This window comes from Lepidothrix coronata, unplaced genomic scaffold (genome assembly GCF_001604755.1).
Source record: "Lepidothrix coronata isolate B3197 unplaced genomic scaffold, Lepidothrix_coronata-1.0 Scaffold73, whole genome shotgun sequence".
In the NCBI taxonomy this organism is placed as follows: domain Eukaryota; kingdom Metazoa; phylum Chordata; class Aves; order Passeriformes; family Pipridae; genus Lepidothrix; species Lepidothrix coronata.
In genome coordinates this window covers 4,575,984-4,589,747 of record NW_016690253.1, presented here as the reverse complement: position 1 = coordinate 4,589,747, position 13,764 = coordinate 4,575,984, and the positions used below count along the sequence as shown (strand labels likewise).

General features: G+C 55.4%; 1 protein-coding gene and 1 long non-coding RNA gene across 4 annotated transcripts in view; one reads left to right on the top strand and one right to left on the bottom strand.

The window, feature by feature from the left end:
* Positions 1-240: 240 nt before the first annotated feature.
* LOC108499453 lies at positions 241-4,756 on the top strand. Of its 2 annotated transcripts, none has more exons than XR_001875540.1 (2): positions 241-1,497; positions 1,660-4,756. It is a non-coding gene; the product is annotated as an uncharacterized LOC108499453 (long non-coding RNA). The 2 variants fall into 2 exon arrangements; XR_001875539.1 differs by having other exon boundaries at positions 1,606-4,756.
* Positions 4,757-8,274: 3,518 nt separating this feature from the next.
* The window catches only part of OPHN1 (oligophrenin 1), a 53,368-nt gene continuing 47,878 nt past the window's right edge, over positions 8,275-13,764 (bottom strand). The window contains exons 20-24 of one of the 2 annotated variants that reach the window (XM_017819252.1): positions 13,310-13,603; positions 12,476-12,641; positions 11,486-11,536; positions 10,736-10,786; positions 8,275-10,584 (exon numbers count right to left, since the gene is read on the bottom strand). In XM_017819252.1, coding sequence (XP_017674741.1) covers positions 10,744-10,786; positions 11,486-11,536; positions 12,476-12,641; positions 13,310-13,603 — 554 coding nt within the window. In that variant the 3' untranslated portion in view covers positions 8,275-10,584; positions 10,736-10,743. The remainder of the gene's footprint in view (positions 10,585-10,735; positions 10,787-11,485; positions 11,537-12,475; positions 12,642-13,309; positions 13,604-13,764) is intronic. The other variant, XM_017819253.1, reaches the window with a different exon arrangement.

Genomic DNA, 13,764 nt, shown 5'->3' with positions numbered 1-13,764 from the left:
CACACACACTGTCACACACACACGGTCACACACACACTGTCACACACACACTGTCACACACACACTGTCCCACATACACTGTCCCACACACACTGTCACACACATTGTCGCACATACACTGTCACACACACACTGTCACACAGACTGTCACACACACACTGTCACACACACACTGTCCCACACACACTGTCACACACACACTGTCCCACATACACTGTCCCACACACTGTCACACACACTGTCACACACACACTGTCACACATACACTGTCACACAGACACACATGCACACCCCCCACCCCCACCTCACATGCACCCCTGTCCCCAGCACACACACAGTGGCCACACCAGCATTCCCTGCAGTATTCCAGCTCCCCCTTCCTGCACACCCCAAGCCCACCAAACCCCCTGTTCAGCCCTGGCCAGGGCTGTCAGTGACCAAGGCACATACAGGCTCGTGCCAGGGTCACGCATCCCACGTGGGCTGTGACACAGTCTGGTGTTACCAACACAGACATCTGCAAGGGCTCCTTGTACCAGCACAGGTAAACAGCAAACCATGAGCCCACCCAGGGCACCGAGCCCCCCAGAGCCCTGTGCCCACCCAGATCTCTGTGCTCACCAGGAGCCCTGAGCCCACTCATAGCCCTGATCCCCCCGTGTCCCTGTGCCCACCTGGAGCCCTGTGCCCAGCTCTCCAGGCAATGTCCTTGTGGTGCAGCTGCTCCTTTGCAAACTCACAGCAAAACAAACAATTTTCCTGATACTTTCCAACCTTTTGATGGGATTTTCATTAAGGGAAGGAGTAGGGGAAAAAACCCTATTGAAGGGAAGGATTTTTCTTCAAGTGTTTGCAATGGATTTCCTTCCCCTGCTAGATACAGCTCTGATCCCACTTGTCCTGCTGAAACCCCTCATGTAGGTGGCAACAGAATCCATGGATGAATGTCCTGGCTGGCAGCCAACAAGATGCTGCTCTTGGAGGCTCCCCCAGGCCAGAGGGCTGCCAGCCCAGTGCTCGTGTGAGCTACGGATATGTGCAAATGAAACGGTAAAAAAATCCTGCTTGTGCATCCCTGTCTTCTGGAACATTCCCAGGCCCTCAGCGAGCAGATGAGTGGTGATGCCCGATCCCTGTCATCAGCTCAGGATGGCTCTGAGCAGTTGGAACAGCTTCTTGGGAGAGCTTTGTGCTTAGCACAGGCTCATGTCAGTGAAGGTTCTGTTGGTTAATGAGTGCGGAGGTGTCCTGCTGCTGGGAGACCGGGAAGAACCTGACAGGGATTTGCCCATCCTGCTTGGCTGGTGGAAGCACCGTGCGAATGAAAAGTGGTGGTGGGGAATGGGAGGATGATACTGCCCCTGTGTCACCTGCCCCAGGCGTGTCACCTTCCCTCATGTCACCTGCCCCAGGTGTGTCACCTGCCCTCATGTCACCTGCCCCACATGTGTCACCTGCCCTCATGTGTCACCTGCCCTCATGTGTCACCTGCCCCATGTGTGTCACCTGCCCCAGGTGTGTCACCTGCCCCATGTGTTTCACCTGCCCCAGGTGTGTCACCTGCCCCAGGTGTTTCACCTGCCCCAGGTGTGTCACCTGCCCCAGGTGTGTCACCTGCCCCATGTGTTTCACCTGCCCCAGGTGTGTCACCTGCCCCAGGTGTGTCACCTGCCCCAGGTGTGTCACCATGTGTGTGCAGCTGCTCTGGCCGGCGGGTGCTGAGCAGGGCAGCAGGTCATGGGCAGCACCCCCAGCCCAGGGCAGGGGGGCAGGTGGGGGCACTGGGGTCATGTTCTTTCTCTCTTCAGCACCACAATTTCAACTTTTTCATTCAGAAGTTGGGTTCTTATAGTTACCAGGAGATGTGGGAGCCAGGACCTGCAGCACCTGTGTGTGTATTTGCTGGGGGAATGAACACTGTTTCCACCTGGATTTTCTTGGGCTGCTGCAGGAACTGGAGAAGAAAAGACCTAAGAAATACCAAAGTCCAGCTCCTGCCATGAATCTTTGTGCTTTGTGTTTTCTTCTGCATTTTCTTGTCCACTTTTGCTTTAATAAAGCAAAGAGAATTTCACTGTGTTCACAGTCCCACAGAAGCTGTCCCTGAGGCTCCTCTCAGGGTGGCCAAGCCCTGGAGCAGGGACCCCTTTGGTGTCGCAGCAGGGAGCCAACCACATCCACGTTCCCCTGCAGACTCTCTGGCTCTGCTCTGGCTCATCTCAGAGGTGTGGGGGCTTTTGGGCCGGCTCAGTCTGAGTCAGAGCTCAGACCATCAGCTCCTGCCCAAGGCAGCAGATGGAGGACAAGGGACACACACTTGGCATTTCCCTGAGAGCAGTGTTGTACATGGCTGGGCCCAATTCCATGACAGAGGGTGCAGAATAAGGGATGCTGCCTTTAGTGAAGGCGGGAGAGACTCTTCCTCAGTCCTGTGTCATGCCAGAAGGTGGGATCAGGCGGTGCAATGGCATGTGGCATTCCCAAGGCAAACCTGTACCCTCCTGAGCCTGTCAGGTTCCTGCCAGCACCCCCTGCCTCAGCAGGAGCGAGAGCTGGGGCAGTGACTCTCCACTCAGAGAGGCCATGGATGAGTGGAGAACGGGCAGCATCCATGTGCTGTTGCCATAATGTTCAAGAGGCTCTTTGTGCTCAGCTCAGGGAACAGGGCCCTCAGTCACGGCCATCGGGCTCAGCCAGGGAGGCAAATCCCGCAGGACACTCCCTGCTCCGAGCCCTGCGGGGCCGGGGGGCCGTCACCGTGCTCTGTAGGGATGCTGAGGGGTACCCCAGGGATCACCAGCCCCCCGGGCAGTCCGAGAGCTGCTGCCCTCACAGTCCTCGTGGGGTCCCTCCCCTTGCTGAGCTCCCACCTTGGATGTTTTAATAATATATGTTAAAGATATCTGTATCTATGTAAAATAAAGGTGTGGCCCATTTTCTGTCACTAAAGATATTTATTGTGTGATGCTCTGAGAGGGCACACTGAGGCACTGAATGCTCTTCAAGAAATGAGTCAGAATGTACCAATTTAGTAGAAACTTCTAATTTAATTATTCTTCTGGCTGAGTGCTGCCCAGTTTGCAAAGGTCCTCCCTTTCATGGCATGCACAGAGCACATACTGGAATAGGCTGCTGTTGGTACTGGCTCCTCCAGGTTTCCTGTGGCTGCTTGTAGTTAGGCAGGGATGGTGTTTGCTCTTGGGGAACGATGGAATGTCCTTTGTTTCTGTCCTCTTTGACTGCACAAAGTGTCCTCGCATGTTCAGGCAGAATCCTGGGATTACAGAGAGGTGTCTGTGCTCTACCTGTCTCCAGACCTGGGGCAGGCAGGGTGCTCCAGCCCCTCCGGGTGGGTTGAAGCCTCCCCGTGCCCAGCGGTGCCTGCTCGCCTCCAGCTCATTCCCTGGGGCAGCAGAGGGACCCTGTGCTTGTGACTCACAGAGAAAATCTCTGCACCCACATAAACCCTCAGCAAGTGGATGAAAGCCGCTCTCTGTGCTGGATGTTTGGTGTTCTGTGGCAATTTTATGCTGTTTCTCTTTGTTAACATGTCTCTGTAATAATAAGAGTTCTCAATTTGATATATTTTATTTTCTTTGTATTAAGCCAAAAAGCTCCTTGCTGGTGCCTTTTTGCCTGGGGGGCCCTCCCAGCCCACAACTGTGTTCCTGAGAGGAACAAAGGGCAGTGTCTCCAACTGTTCCTTCCACCAGAGCTGAGGGAAAGTGGGAAGCCAATGCCTCAGAACTGGCAGAATGAAAAGAACCAGAGGCCTTGGAATGGCAGAGACTTTGGGGTAGGTTGCCGGTTCTTTCCCGGGGCGTGGCTCCAAGGCGAGGGCTGAGCACGACACTGGGACACCTTGGCCCTGTCTCAGTGGGACTGGGGCTCTCGAGGCCCCGTGGTGTGGGCACAGCACACGCAGCTTGGGCCAGCCCCACTTGGAATCAGAGGGCTTTGCCCAGATTATTGCACCTGAGGGCAAATCCTCCAGAAAAGGACAAAAGGATGTTCTTAGATTGCTGCTACAGCTCTTTGATTTTTTAATTGGAACGGAATGCATTGGATAAGGAAAATAGACCCTACAGTGTTCCGGTGCCACGAGGGCCAGAGCACAGTGACAGACGCTGCCGGGGCCGGCGGGATGCAGTGCAGGATGCCCAGGGGACAACTGAGTCTCAAGTCCCTGTACAGGACTGAAGGCCATTTACTTGTGTAACCAAAGAGAGGAGCCTGTCTGGCACTCAGGTAAAGACAAACCAATGACACCGGGCTTGGGGTAAATGAAAATTCTCCTTTTTGGCTCTGTCAGCCATGCCTGGGTCTCATGTGAGCCCTCGGCTCTGCCACAGGGCGGCCCCTCACGCTTGGTGTTCAGCTCTTTTTGTAATCTGAAAATTTGCTGTTGTTCTGAGTCCAATAAATGCAGAATCTGGTTTGCTGGAGCTCTGCCCTCTGCCTGCCTTTGGCTTTTGTGTTGTTTTTGTGCGTGAAATCACTGTGGGTGTGACAGCTGTCAGCGAGTGAAGGCGCCGGGAATCAGTGGGTCATTTGTCAGTGGATAAGGCTGTACATTGGGTCGTTGTAGGCTTTTTTCACAGTCAGATTTCGCTATTAATCACATGTCTGAACTGGTAATTCAGTTACAGAATTGACTAATCCTTTCATATATTCCTCTTTGGGTCTTTTAAATTGAATTTCATTTGATTAATGTACTTCTCAAAACAAGAAGCTAATAAAGGCCAGTGTCCTCCTCCTTTTGTTGTTGTTTTTGGTAACTTTATGAGTAATTGTAAATCCATTCTGCTGGAACGTCTTTATAAAATTGACCTGTGCTCTCTAAGTAATAAAGAAGATGCTTATCAGCCACTTGTAAATTCAAGGCACAGATGTGAACCCTGCTCAGGGCCAAGATTTGATTAACTGAGACAAAGCAAAGAACTTGGAAAAAAGCCACCCCCATCAGGCCACAGATAAGTGACAATGCCTGGTGTGTAACTGCACGGCAGTTCCACACACCGTGCCCCAGGAGATGAAGCACAGAGAGCTGAGAGCACAAAAGCCTTGGCATCAGGGTTAGTCACATGCAGGGAATCTGGTCCCATCCCTCACTCTGAGGCACAGGGAAATATTGATGTGTTATTTTCAAAATTTGCCCTTAGTGGACACTGGGAAGGCCATCACTGTGCAGGGCTGTGGTTGTATCTCGGGTACCTGATGGCATGTCAGCCCCAGTGTCACCTGCCAAATGGTCACTGGCCACCAGCGTCCAGAGGAACACGCAGGAGTCACTGGTCAGTGCATTGTGGGTGATCCACTGAGGGTCCCAGTCCCTCGGTGGCTACACATTCCTGGGCTTACACCAGCCTTGGTCTCTGGCAGCCCTGGACTCGTGTGGCCTGAACAGTCCATGGGAGGACAGCGAGGGAACCAGTCCGAGGGTTGCCAGGGTTGGGACTGCCAAAGGGCAAATGCACCTCACTCAACTCCTTCTTCCCTGTTATGTTCCAGCTGTCTCTGCTGTGCATCCTGCATCCCACACTATGCATCCTGCATCCCACATCCCATATCCCATATCCCATATCCCATATCACGCACCCTGCATCCCTCATCCTGCATCCCTCCTTCTGCATCCCACATCCCTCATCCTGCATCCCTCCTTCTGCATCCCACATCTCACTCCCCACCACCAGGCACCAGGACCTGCAGGTCACTGTGGAGCTGCTCCCGCCCCGACCGTTCCGAAGCACCGGAGCCGCGGGGCCGGGCAGGGCGGTGACAGCCACTGTGCCAGCACCGGGGCTGAGCCACATGCCGGAGGGTTCCAGAGCTGCCCTTGGAGATGCCTCTGCTCCCCAGCAGAGTGGCACAGGGCTCTCTGGAGAAAGTTCAGTTACCAGAAAGAAGAAGAAAACTGAAAACATGGAAACATCATGAAAGCCCCAAAATGGCCCCGTGCTTTAAGGCCGTTTGCTTATCCTTGTCCTCAGAGCAGCCAGTGGGAAATTTTTAGAACAGAAAAGTGTTCTGTTTCCTAAAATGATGACGAACTGTGTCAAACAGCCCTTTGGGCAGCAGTTCCCCTCCCCAGGGGCCCACGAGCGCCAGCACTGTGACCCCACTGAGCTGGCAGCCAGCCCGTGTGCCTTCCAGGCTGTCAGGGCTGTGCCCGCGCTCCCAGGAACGAGCTGGTGGCAACCGCAGCCCTCAGCGGGGTCACGGCGACTCGGATGCCCTGACATGAGGGACGTCGGCCAACACTGGGGCTTTCTCCGTACCCAAAATCGCCGCCGCCTCCGCCCGCCGGCCGTGGGCAGGCGCCAAGGGGAGGGCGAGCAGGGCCCGGCGTGCCCCACGTCCTGTCCCCACTAGAGCAGAGTGACCACAGTGGCACGGTGGGGTGGCACGGTGAGGTGACACGGTGCAGTGGCACAGTGCCGGGGACAGCCTGCAAGGCCAAGTCACCAAAGGGAGCCAGGGTGTGCAGCACGCAGAGTGAGGGAGGACAGAGCTGTGGGAGGATGGAGCTCCTGTGGGTTTTCTTTGAGCCAACATGAGAATGGCCACGTTTTATACAGGATTTCAAGAATCTTCAGAACTTCTGCCTTGCAGGAGCCCTTAGGACCTCTGAGAGAGGTTGTTTAAGCACTTCTGAAAACACAAAGAATGAGAAACATCACAGCTTTTACTGGTTTAAAGCATCTCCTGACTGTTTAAACCAATCGTAGGATTTTTTGGCGTCCTGACCTGATTTACAGCTGTGTGTATGGGACAAGAAACCCACTGAGGACTGCCAGGAACCCACTCGGCACAGGGAGCTGCTCCCAGCTCAGGGTGTCCAGATGGGTAATTGTGCAGTGGGGTGGGCCAGGGAGAGCTACAGAGCTGAAAGCTCTGATCCTGCAAGGAGTCCCACGTGGGTGGATTCCAGCGCCTTCATGGGTCTCTGTGCAACACATAAATTTCAGATGTCAGTGCTCCACTAAGTACATTTCAATTCTAAATTTATCAAACAGATGTGTCTGCTGCAGCGTCTTTGGCCTCTCCAAATTCTTCCTCTGAGAAGAACTCTCTGAGGCCCAGGCTCAAGCTTTGGAACTGCTTGTTTTGTTATCTTCTGTCTGTATAAAAAGCTACAAGGCTTTACTTGTGCTGGAAAATCATTTTCTTGCTCAGAATAAATCCAAATGTTTTCTGTAAGAAAGCAAACCAGGCAGCTGTGGGTTGGGAGACAAGGATTGTTGGGGCAGTGCCTTGGTGCTCATTCCAGTTCGTAATCACTTAATACAAGGGCTAATGGCAAAAAAACCCGTTTAGTTTCCCAAATGCCGCTATTTTGAAGGCATCCAGCTTTGGAAAAGTTACAGCTCCAGGAGAAAACATTTCAGAGAAACTAGGAGCCAGAAAAAACAAGCAGAAAAACCTCAAGCTGCTGCTCCAGCTGCACTGCATCCGTGCCCACCCCAGGAGTGCTCCAGCCCAGAACCGGGGCACAGCACAGCCCTCTGAGCCGGCAAACCCGGCCTCGTGCTGCCTGTCAGAGCCCTCGGCGAGGGCTGGGCTGGTACAAAATAATTTTAGGAGGATCCGAGAACAGCAACCAGCCCTGAGAAGTGTGGGTGGGAATGCTCCCCTGCTCCAGCTGGGGACTCTCATGGCCGTGGGGGCAGCTCAGCTGCCCGTGTCCCCAGGAACACCCTCCTGCTCTGGCACCCTCCAGCGTGGTCACCTTGTCAGGCTTCTCCAGAAACCCAGACTCCAAAGCTAGATGCAAGATTCCCATTTCAGACAGAGAAAGCTGCTGTCTCCTGAAAGGGCTCGCTGGTGAAGAAAAGCAAGGGGCCTGAAAAGCAAACACTGGTGCACAGTGTCAGAGTCATGAGGGGTGGGAAAACAGATGTAAGGAGAGGAAAAAGGTGCTGGATAGATGGAAAGAAGCTGGTGCTGGTCACTTCAAATCCGAAGCCTCAGTGACTCACAGCACAGGACACTGTCCTGGCATTGTGACAGCACAGGAATATTCAGCCTCTGCAGGACAGCTTCTCGTGTCAGAAAATGCAGAAACCCGGGGCTGGGGACTGCAAACACAGAGTGGGGCCATGCAGAGCCCAGGGCACTCCCAGTCCCACGGACACAGCCCTGGGCAGACTCCCTGGGGTGCAGGGCCAGGACCCCACTGGGGACCTGCCCACAGAAAGAGCAGCAGCAGGGACAGCACTCAGGCACTGGAAAAAGAGGAACAAAACACACTGGGACAGTTCTGTTTGACTTCATGGAAATTTATAAACACTTGTAGCAACCTACGCTTGTACACACAAAAACAGCTCCCAGGCTGATGCCAGGGGGCTGCCACCCACACGGGGCAATCCCGAGTTCCCAGCTGTTGTTCCTGTGGCAGCAGGAACTGTGCCCAGAGCAGCAGGGACTGTGCCCCTAGGCAGCAGGGATTGGGCCCCACAGCCCCCCTCAACCCCAGCCCCCCACCACTCCACTGCTGGTCCCATGTTCAGCTGTGCCCACAGAGGCGGAAAAGCCAGCACAGACACACAAGAGACAAAGGGTTTTAAAAGGACACCATGAAATATGTCTGCAAGAAGCTGCTTCCTCCCCAGTGTTCACACTGTGAGACTGAAACTCAACTGCTCTCAGACCCCCTGCCCGTGGAGCCCGGCTCTGTCTCGGGGGTCTGTGCCAGGCAGTGGGTGTGAGCAGGAGGGGGATGTGACAGCCACTGCTCCTGCAGGGTGGGTGCTGGGGGTGTCCCCTCCAGAGCCACCCATAGCAGAACCCTGGGAGCTTCCCAAACTGACAGGCTTGAGGGGTCCCTAAAGCACAGCCCTGAGCAGGGAAGGAAGCTGGGAAATGCTGGCCTTGTGTGTGAGAGCCACCAGCCTGACAGCCCTGGGACAGTCACCCCAGGAGGGGACGAGGTTGCCACTGGGCTAGTCAGAGCAGCTCTCTCTGACTTCACCTTCATCCTACTTGCTCCAAGACACCCGTCCTGGAGCTGCTGGCAAGGGGCTGCAGCAGGAGGGGCCCAGCACACCCCAAGTGCCACTAGTGCCTGTGGCACAGTCTCAGCCACCACAGCACAAGGCTGGTTTGGTTTTAAAGCCTCTTTCATGTACCAGATCCAAAGAAGGGAGCAACTGGGGCACTGCTGAAGCCGAGGGAGCAGGAGCACCATGGACACGACGTGTGAGCACCAGCGTGTGACATCCAGCAATAACAGACACAAGATCACACACGAGGCAAAGCCCCGGGAGACGGGAAGGATGGCGGCAGCATCCCATCGGAAAACCTGCGCCGGGCAGGACACAGCGTGCACAAGGGATGGAGCACCCAGGAAGCAGCTGGTGGAATGTTTGGCCACTCTTTTGGAATGCTCCCAGCACCTAAGTAAAATCATTCAAAATGGGGAAATTCCCTTTGGGCTGGCAGAGGAAGCAGGGGAGCCACAGGCTGCTGTGTATGGCCCCGGAGCTAGAGCTGCAGACAAGCCTCTACTGCTACGGGGGTGCATGGGGTGGTCCTGGCCAGGGACAGCTCCTGGGCCAACAGGCATTGCCCACAGGACCACTGCCGAGGGACAGACTGGGCATCTCAGACTGGAAATCAATAAACAAGAAAACAAGAAACTGGGCAGCTCTTAGAAAAATGGTGGGTTTGACCCACATTCAGTGAGTTTCAGATCCTCAGCACCTCTGTGCTAGCCCACCAGAATCACCCCAGAACAGACTTCTTGGTGTGCCTGTGGGAAGCTGATCTGGTGGGAGTGTGGCTCACACAGGAGGAGGAGGAGGAGGAGCACCTGCTGCCCCCTTCCCCCAGCTGCACCCTTGGAGCTGCTGATGTGACAGTGCTGCCTGAGAGCCGACCCCGGGCAGGGCTGCAGCCCCGCTCAGGCCAAGGCCCTGGCTCAGCCATGCCCGCTGGCACAGTCTTCCAGGACAGGGATGTGCTGATGCCCGGGAGATGAGGAGATGTTCCACAGAGCTGAGCACAGTGCTTCTCCCATCCCTGCCCAGCCTGCTCAGCATGGGCAGTGTTCCCAGGCATGGCTGCCCCACACACTGCAACTGCAGCACAGCTCACCAAGCGAGGGACACGAGCACAGAGGAAGGGACTTCTCAGGGCAAGGGGGGCCAACCCCAGCTGCCACTGCTCTGCCCTCGCACTCAAGCATGGGGCCTCAACCCCTGCACTGTCCGAGGTCACCCTTGTCAAGGCATTTCCCAAAAGTGAGCAGGTCAGTGGTGGCTCTGCTGTCCCTTCCACAGCCGGTCGGTGTCCCCCAGCCCTGCCCACGCCGCCATGTGTGCGGGCACACACGGGCACTGCCACGGCCTGCGGGGAGGAGAGGTGGGAGGGTTGAAAACAGTTCAACAGAGACGTGTGGGCAGGGCCTGCTCTCCATCGTGGTCTCCCTCTTCTAATTTCTTGAGCCACTTGTGGCTCGGAAATCATCGTCCAGTAAGAAGGCTGCTCTCCAGGGCACTGGGGCTGGCAAGGCTCAGCTGTGACTCCTGGGTCACAAGCACGGAAAGTCTCCTGGGTCCAGCTGGGCTGAGGTGCTTACAAAGCCTGGAAAAAGAAAACAAGCTCTTTGCTCTGCAGCAGTACAAATGCATCAGCGATGGCACAACCACTAGACTCCCACCACCCCATAAATGCTGAATTTCTGTTACATGTCTGCTTTTGGTTTATTATTTCATTTGTTGTCATAAACACATACCTTTAGCCTCAGCTCTCATCACCTGGGATCCTGCCTTGTGGTGATGAAGAACTGGATAAAAGGAAATAAAAGAATAAAGAAAAAAATGAATGCAAGGAGCAGGCTCCGACTCAGCCCCACGAGCTGCTCAAGGCTGTGTAGTGGGCAGGGAGGGCTGTGTTTTGCAGTAGAACAAATGATCTCCCCAGCAGCACTAGCAGCAGCAGTTCTCAGACTTACTCGCAAACGTGCTTGCCCTTGGGCAGAGGGTGGTGACCCTTCAGAGTGGGAAGCTGGAGCTTATTTAGGCAGATGTTATCACAAGTGGCACCTGCTGGCACTGAGAGCCGAGGGCTTCGGTGCCCACACTGTCCACCCATCACCCTCTACGCCCCTGCCCGCACAGCCCCGGTGTGGGACCAGCCACACGCCCTAACCAGCCCTGCTCAGCTCGCCCATGACCTGTCTCCCCACAAAGCCCCAGTACAATGGGCACTGTGCCACACAGACCCACACATATGGCAAACAGGATCCACAGGGATGTGTGGCACTTGGCAGATTTAATTTATCAAGTCTGTATCTGGATTCACATTTTACTCTTTGTGTACTTGTTTCAGCATTTTAGCTGAGCCCCACCTGCTGACCACAAGCAAGACCAAGCCAGGCTGGGGCTGGGGCTCAGGGTGGCTGTGCTGGCTCTGCCTCAGAGGGAGCACCTTGTGCTGCAGGGCTGCTGCTATCCACGTGCTGCCTTCCCCACGCCAGCCTTACCTGCCTGTTCTTCGGGAAGCCGTCTCAAAGAACTTGGTCCTAGAGGCCACCCTGCAAAGAGGACAGGAAAGGTCACACCAGTGATTTGATCATTTTCTAATTAGATCTGCTCTATGCAAGGGGAAAGAGCCACAGCATTGGCAGAACTGCAGAGATCCCCTTCAAATGACAGCTCTTGTGCCAAGGCATAGCTGGGCTCCTTCTGCCACCTGCTCTGTGCCCTCTGCCCTCAGAGCACCTGCCAGCACTTTGGCTGTGCTTACAGAACCATGGAATCATGGAATTATCTGGGTTGGAAAAGACCTCCAAGATCATCTAGTCCAACCTTTGACCAAACATCACCACGCCAACTAAACCACCACACTAAATGCCACATCCAGTCATTATTTCCATACTCTTGCCTGTAATCCCATGTGCTGGGTTATAAACCTGCATCCATGTCTTTCATCCTTCAGTGTTTATGTGCTCATGCCCATGATCACAGAAAGAGAAGTTCTCCCAGGCAGTTCAGGAGATCCAAGGCCTGGCCCTGGGTCATGGAGCTGACACTCACGGCACTGTTCTTTCTTTTGTTTAATTCCCACTGAAGCCAGCAGGGTTTCTGACTCTCTAAAATCTGAAAGAAATCTGAGGAGGAAGCGGAACTTCATCCAGTTTCCTTGAGATCCAAGCTGGATGTTGTCTTACCCCAGGAAGTGTTTCATTTGAGAGGTTTGCTGGGACCAAGCAGGGATGCCATGCCCTCTGCTCAGCTTCCCAAGTGACACTGGAACCTGTGCTCGCAGCGGTGCTGAGTGGATGCCCATGGGCTCCAGCCACTGCACACTGGCACTGGAAACCAACTGGGTATTTCTCCTCGTCTTCCAAAATTTCTGGGAGGTGACACCTACTCCTACTTCTGTTGCCCAGGCTCACCTTGTCCCCCTTAAGCTTCCCGAGCCCCCAGGGAGCCCCTGCTGGCACTGCACCCATCACAGGCAGCTGGCTTACACAGATGAGGGCATCTCCTCTGCTGTCCCTGCTATCAGATCCGGTTTCTGCTCCAGCTTTGGAGGGACTGGCGTCCTGCAGGGTGGATCTGGAGGTCTCACGGGAGGACGCATTATCACCGGCTTATCACCATGGGAACGCGGCTTAGGGACACCGTCACACTCACCTGCAGGAGGGAGATCACAAACACTGAGCAGGCAGCTTTGCCAGAGGGGGGATGTTTATGAGGGGACACAGAACAGGTCAGTGGATTTAGTTCTGTCTGTCTGCCCCAACTCTTGCTGACAGTGGCCAATTGCCAGAAGGGAGGGACAGAGTCCAGGGAAAGGCAGCTCCCGTGCTGCTGCCCCAGCACAACCTTCCTGGCACTGGGAACAGGGCTGGTGAGGACAAACTCGATGTAGCTGCTGACTGTGAAGCTGATACTGCCTGGGAATGACAAGTGTTCTTAACTAAATGCTGTGCAGCGCTGTTTGCAAAAGGGAGAGGAACAGCATGAACTGGTGATCCCTGTGGCCGCTGCTTTTCCCAGCTTTTATGCAGTAGCACTACTTGTCCTCTCCTCAGCTGCTTTTCTTCCCCAAGATCCAGCCAACCTCACTATTCACTTAAACCCTGAAAGTCTTTTAGGGTCAAGTCAACACGGAATGAGTGTCAGACTTTGGCTGTGCCCACGTCTCAGGCTGTTCTGGTCTCTCCTCCCCTCCTGCCAAGCTATATTAAGAGGACTCAAAGTGAGAAGCCCACCACCTGCCCCAGGGAGGGCTAGCTTTGGCACCTCAGGCTTCCCCTGGGAGCAGGGCACTGCAGGGTACGGTCCCAGGGCACACTCACCGTCCCTGTTGCCCCCCGGCCGGGGGGCCGGTCTCCTGGCCTGCAGCGTGCCGCTCCTCAGGGCCGGGCTGGCCACCACGCCGTTGGCCGCCTTGCCAGCCGGCTTCACCCCTCCATCCTGCAGCCTGGCCCCGGGTCGGCCCGGCTCGGGCTCTGTGCGGGGCTGGGGCCGGCCCTCGGCAGGGGCACGCCCTGGCTCGTCCCCCCCGGGCCGGGGCGCGGGCGGGCGGCTGCGCTGGAGGGGTCTGGGGGCCTCCATGCCACCGCCATTGGGGGTCTGGCCGAGCCGCTCTGCTGCAGAGTCAAGGGGACAGAGAGCTGTGGGGTTAGTTGTGTGCCATGCTCCATGTCCCACCAAAAACCCTTCACCTCACCCCTCCAGCCGTGCCACAGAGCCAGGAGCAGGAGCTGTGCTGTGAACCTGCCTGCTCCCTGCAGCCTGCTCCCTGCAGCCT